The 5,836-nt window shown below is 37.7% G+C and overlaps 1 protein-coding gene across 1 annotated transcript; it reads right to left on the bottom strand.

The window, feature by feature from the left end:
• Positions 1-1,769: 1,769 nt before the first annotated feature.
• Positions 1,770-4,556, bottom strand: LOC133180462 (prolactin-releasing peptide receptor-like). Its single transcript, XM_061314983.1, has 2 exons — positions 3,392-4,556; positions 1,770-2,074 (listed from the first exon to the last, which is right to left on the bottom strand). The coding sequence occupies exons 1-2, from the start codon at positions 4,547-4,549 to the stop codon at positions 1,991-1,993; spliced, it is 1,242 nt and encodes a 413-aa protein (XP_061170967.1). The 5' UTR covers positions 4,550-4,556; the 3' UTR covers positions 1,770-1,990.
• Positions 4,557-5,836: the final 1,280 nt, after the last annotated feature.

The raw sequence follows: 5,836 nt of genomic DNA, 5'->3' as shown, positions 1-5,836 counted from the left end.
GTATACGAAGAACTGCTAATAAGAGATGAGTGTTATAGAAAGAATGGCATTGTCCAGGTTTTGCTATGGGAAGCCCCAAATATCTGTCTATCTATCGAGGGGTTATGAGAAAAATCGTGGACTGGTGCGAATGTTCGACATCTTCATTGCTACTCAATGTCGGTTCCCTTTGCCTCAATAAAATTTTCTTGACGAGATTCCATGGGGTTCTGTAATGACGGAATCCCATCTTGTTTATATTACTTTACAATTTCATGAATAGCTGATTTCAATGTACAATATTTATATGATCTTAACAAGGGAAAGATCCTCATTGATTGTGTCAAGTTCATTTGCTTGTCGTAGTTCAATTCTTATATACTGCACACAAGAAACTTCACTTTTTGATGTGACTGATTTTGGACACCCAGACAGCGAATCGGCATTAAACATAGTACATGTGTCTTTCCTCTCTCTGAAGTTTTTTGACATTTAAAAATGGGCAATTTTCATGGAACTGACAGAATAAGGTTATAATGGCAAATTCTACGTATGAACAATTTCTAAAACGAGGCAAACTACTGAGTTGATTAAATAAGGATATCAACAGTCTCGTTTGAAGTCAACATTTCGCAACTTTTATGGTCGATACAATGACCTTGTGAGCAAATATTAGTACAACCTATCATTAAGTCAAATGCTGAATGACATTATTTACACACTGAATTGTCGACAGAATTTTCCGTTTTCCCGACCATGACAAGGAGCACACGGCGGGTGTGACCGGTCGGCAAGGGATGCTCACTCCTCAATGGCACCTGATCCCACCTCTGATGTTTTTTGAGGTCCGTGTTTGTGCTGCTCCCGATTGGTATTGTTCTAATGGACTTCGAGTTTGAATACTGTTCGTTATCTCCATATTTCATCACCAAATAAGATAAAATAATCTAAGAAACAAACTTCCTCGAACTAGAGCCCAAGAGAGTTTGCGTTTTGATCTTGTTTTAGCTTCGGATTTTGATGAATGTTGTTCGAGTTTTTCAATTGAAAAGCGATGTGAAATTCATTTTGACCACATTTCATACTTCACACTGTTCTTTATGATCGTTTCAATACTTGTATATTATTTAAAAAAGAGTTCAATAACTAAACAGAATGTGAATAATTGCATTTCCTTCAGATAATAATTTAATGGTACTTTCATTTTCTTATGTTGGGAAAAACACTTTTTAATTACATGGCATAATGTGAAAATAGACATCCTTTTAGTACATATGTTTTTTTTTTTTTTCAAAATGAAAAAAAGACAAGGACCAAAAATAATTTCTAAATAGAAAATACATCTCATAATTCTTTGTAAAAAAAATCTTATTTTTTCACTTCAATGTCTGACTATAATGGAATCATAACAAAAGAGTGATAGCTCCTGCAGACAAAATGGCATTTCCTTACAGACAGCTGTTAAATCGGGCTTTTATTTGGTTTGTTACACGATTGACGAGGCGTTTCTCACTTTTAATGTCGAACATTCTGCGCGGGCCATTTAGCAGCTGAACTTGGATCAATAATACTATACAGAGCTACAAACCTGTTTGTGTCAAAGACGTGTATTTACCGTCTGTATGACTAAAATAAAACATCTATATATAGGTGTTAGTGCTATTTTTGATTGTTTGGAATCAGTGTTGGCGATTAAAAGTTGTTTATCATTTAGACATGTTGTTTGGCCTTAAGTGCTCTTTTGAAGATTGAGGTAACTCTTTTATCAAAGAGCAAAATAGCAATACCGCCTTCCCATAATACACACAGTTTGGTAACTTCCAACGACAATGAAGGGACACTCATTCAGTCATCTTTATCCCTTCATTATAATGTCACTATAAGAACCTATAATGTATCCGGACCAAATATATTGTTCTGAGCTCCGAGTGTTCCCTCAGTTGAACTCTTTATAAAGTATCCGGTCCAAACCTATTGTTCTGAGCTCTTAATGTTCCCTCGGTTGATCTCGTTATAAAGTATCCGGACCATATTTGTCCTTCTGAATTGTAAGTGTTGCCTCCGTCGTCCTGAATGTAGAGACCGGAACTGTGATCTACCAGAAATAAGAAAAGATAAATTAAATGACACTATCTGAGAACCATTTTTTTTTATTTGTTAGGCCATTTCAAATCTACTCTGTAGAGGTTTTATTTATTTCGTTGTTTAACGTCCATTCGCGAATTTTTCAGTCATATTGAGACACCACCACTAGTCGGTGGAGGGCTGCAAATTTAGACATTTACTCGGCACTTAGAGCCTTTGAGCAGTGAGGGATCTTTTTCGTGCCAGCCCCTTCTGTGAGATGAGACAACAGTGTATACGGTCTCATCCTAAGGACCGGTCTCCACGTCGCACAGTGGATTTGAACCCGCGACATAAGGACTAACTCCTTACGCCGCGACTCAGAGCAATCACTGCGCCTTGCGGGCGACTTCATTAGATGTAAAAAAAAATTCAAATGTGCATCATTCTGGTTTTTTAAAATATATAGTCGTATAGATGGAAAAAAGATCATTTTTTTCATTTGCGATTTAAGTCATGTTTGGGACATGCTGTAGTGGATTAAAAATATACAACGTTATTAAGCTAAATAATGTTTAAAAACCACACATTTTGAGTTTCCCAAAATTCAGTAAACTGCACAATATCAAAAGCAGATTTTAATCGTTTTAGTATACATTTTCTTAATAATTAAAAACTTTTCAACTATAGACTTTTCAAAACTTAAAAAATCTCGTACATGTAAAATATGTTAAAAAAAAAAAAAAAAGTATTAGTCTCTTGGGATAATTTACAGGTTTCATTCATATTTACATTATATCCCATGATAAAGAATAAGGGAATAACTGTCTTCTCGTTCCGTTAATGCTGACTTAAAGGTCGCAACTTAGTCAGCAGAGCCGGTAAAACAGACGTTTGTGACCGTTAAATCAGCACTGACGGTCACAGGTAACAAACATGACGACAGTTATTCTCGTACTAATACAATTTATGTATTTTATTTGATATTTACATCTTATTTCGCTCGGCTTTGCTTTCTTGCTATATAAAATACGCCAAAATATGATTATGGTTGACGCTGTTTTTGCGTCACTCTATAATGACGGCACAGTCGAAAGCCTTCTCTCTTGTTGATGCTCGTTTAGCTGTCTCAAACATAAAACAATATCCATTTGATTTGTATATTATAAAACAGTTGCATTAAATTATTTTTCAAGTTTTTAAAATCTTAAACATGTCATTAATTTAAACCTTTACTAGTATATTATTTCCTGTAGAAATAACTTTCAAATAGCTGGATAATTGGATAAAACAGTGAAAAAATTGTTGGAAAACACATATACAAACAAAATACTAGTAACGTTTTTACCTTTTTTGATTTTCTTTTCCTGCCAAGCTTGAAGTAACCTTTAAGTCTGTCTTTTGTAGATTCCGACATTTTCCAAGACGCAAACAAGACTGGGTTAACGCAAGTAGATAGAAAACCAAACCACGTGAAAGTTATATATGTAAGATCAAAATGGCCGGTATTGTTCCCGCTCTCATGTACGAAAAATTGAACTAAAATCAAAATATTTAGTGGACACCAACAAACAGCAAATAAAGTTATCATAGAAATGATATATCTGTGAGTTTGTTTCTCTGTTGGAAGGTCAAGATCATCTTCACTGCAAGTGTGTTCAGATTGCGCGATGTGACGTTGATTTGAGTCTTCTGATCCAATTCTGGAAGTCTCGTCGTCATTAAGAGTTAAGCGAGATGTACAAGTCATGTTATTAGAATTAGTCTCAAAATGTATTGATATGGAGGTTGTTTCTAATGACTTAAGCTCTGCAGATACTTTCAGGAACAAAAAACCAATAGTGGCAAGAGGCATGGCATACAACGTTATAAACATGGCTCTAATGTATTCTTCAATATGCCGTTCTTGGTTTATGTAACAAATACCAACACCGAAAAAGCGGTATCCCAAAATGGCACCCAGGTCGATGTACTTGATATACACAGCATACGGAAGTACGAGACATACTGACACTACCCAAACACCTATAATACAAAGTCCAGCAGGCAAGCGAGACCGAAAGGGATTAACAATCAGGCGATACCGATCGATTGCAATCATAAAATAAGTTAACATTGAAGAATGAATGGGGAAGCATTGTAACATGGGTAAAAAGAAACACATAAAGCTTCCAAAAATCCAATTATGTATCAATAAATTAGCTAGGGAAACCGGAAGAACAAATATACATTTCAGAATGTCAGAGAAGGCAATATTTCCGAGAAAGAGAAACGTCTGGTCTCTATACAGCCTTCTTTTTCCAATCACTATTATAATCGCTAGGTTTCCACAGAAGCCAAATATGCCAACGAGGGCATGAAGAAACATGAATAACGGATACACGTAACGGAGAGACCGCCTAACATGTGGCTGTGTGAAATCCACATCGTTCGTGCTATTCTTGTCCTCTATGTACTTAAAGACGAGTTCTAAAAAGGCTCGATCTTCGTGTTCAACGAGCGACATCACAGCTCAGTATCTCAGCTCAGTATCTCAGGATAGGAAATTATCTCCCTGTCACAGTCCAGTATCTCAGGATAGGAAATTATCTCCCTGTCACAGTCCAGTATCTCAGGATAGGAAATTATCTCTCTGTCACAGTCCAGTATCTCAGGATAGGAAATTATCTCCCTGTCACAGTCCAGTATCTCAGGATAGGAAATTATCTCCCTGTCACAGTCCAGTATCTCAGGATAGGAAATTATCTCCCTGTCACAGCTCAGTATCTCAGGATAGGAAATTATCTCCCTGTCACAGTCCAGTATCTCAGGATAGGAAATTATCTCCCTGTCACAGTCCAGTATCTCAGGATAGGAAATTATCTCCCTGTCACAGTCCAGTATCTCAGGATAGGAAATTATCTCTCTGTCACAGTCCAGTATCTCAGGATAGGAAATTATCTCCCTGTCACAGTCCAGTATCTCAGGATAGGAAATTATCTCCCTGTCACAGCTCAGTATCTCAGGATAGGAAATTATCTCCCTGTCACAGCTCAGTATCTCAGGATAGGAAATTATCTCCCTGTCACAGTCCAGTATCTCAGGATAGGAAATTATCTCCCTGTCACAGTCCAGTATCTCAGGATAGGAAATTATCTTTCTGTCACAGTCCAGTATCTCAGGATAGGAAATTATCTCCCTGTCACAGTCCAGTTCCCTGGGTAGAAAGTTAGCTCTCTGTCACAGCCCAGTATCTCAGGATAGGAAATTATCTCCCTGTCACAGTCCAGTTCCCTGGGTAGAAAGTTAGCTCTCTGTCACAGCCCAGTATCTCAGGATAGGAAATTATCTCCCTGTCACAGTCCAGTTCCCTGGGTAGAAAGTTAGCTCTCTGTCACAGCCCAGTATCTCAGGATAGGAAATTATCTCCCTGTCACAGTCCAGTTCCCTGGGTAGAAAGTTAGCTCTCTGTCACAGCCCAGTATCTCAGGATAGGAAATTATCTCCCTGTCACAGTCCAGTTCCCTGGGTAGAAAGTTAGCTCTCTGTCACAGCCCAGTATCTCAGGATAGGAAATTATCTCTCTGTCACAGTCCAGTTCCCTGGGTAGAAAGTTAGCTCTATGTCACAGCTCAGTATCTCAGGATAGGAAATTATCTCTCTGTCACAGTCCAGTATCTCAGGATAGGAAATTATCTCTCTGTCACAGTCCAGTTCCCTGGGTAGAAAGTTAGCTCTATGTCACAGTCAAGTATCTCAGGATAGGAAATTATCTCCCTGTCACAGTCCAGTTCCCTGGGTAGAAAGTTAGCTC

Source organism: Saccostrea echinata, unplaced genomic scaffold (assembly GCF_033153115.1).
Source record: "Saccostrea echinata isolate AGI-Se365-2 ecotype Australia unplaced genomic scaffold, CSIRO_AGI_Sech_v1 ptg000001l, whole genome shotgun sequence".
NCBI lineage: Eukaryota > Metazoa > Mollusca > Bivalvia > Ostreida > Ostreidae > Saccostrea > Saccostrea echinata.
This window is presented reverse-complemented; position numbering and strand designations above follow the sequence as displayed.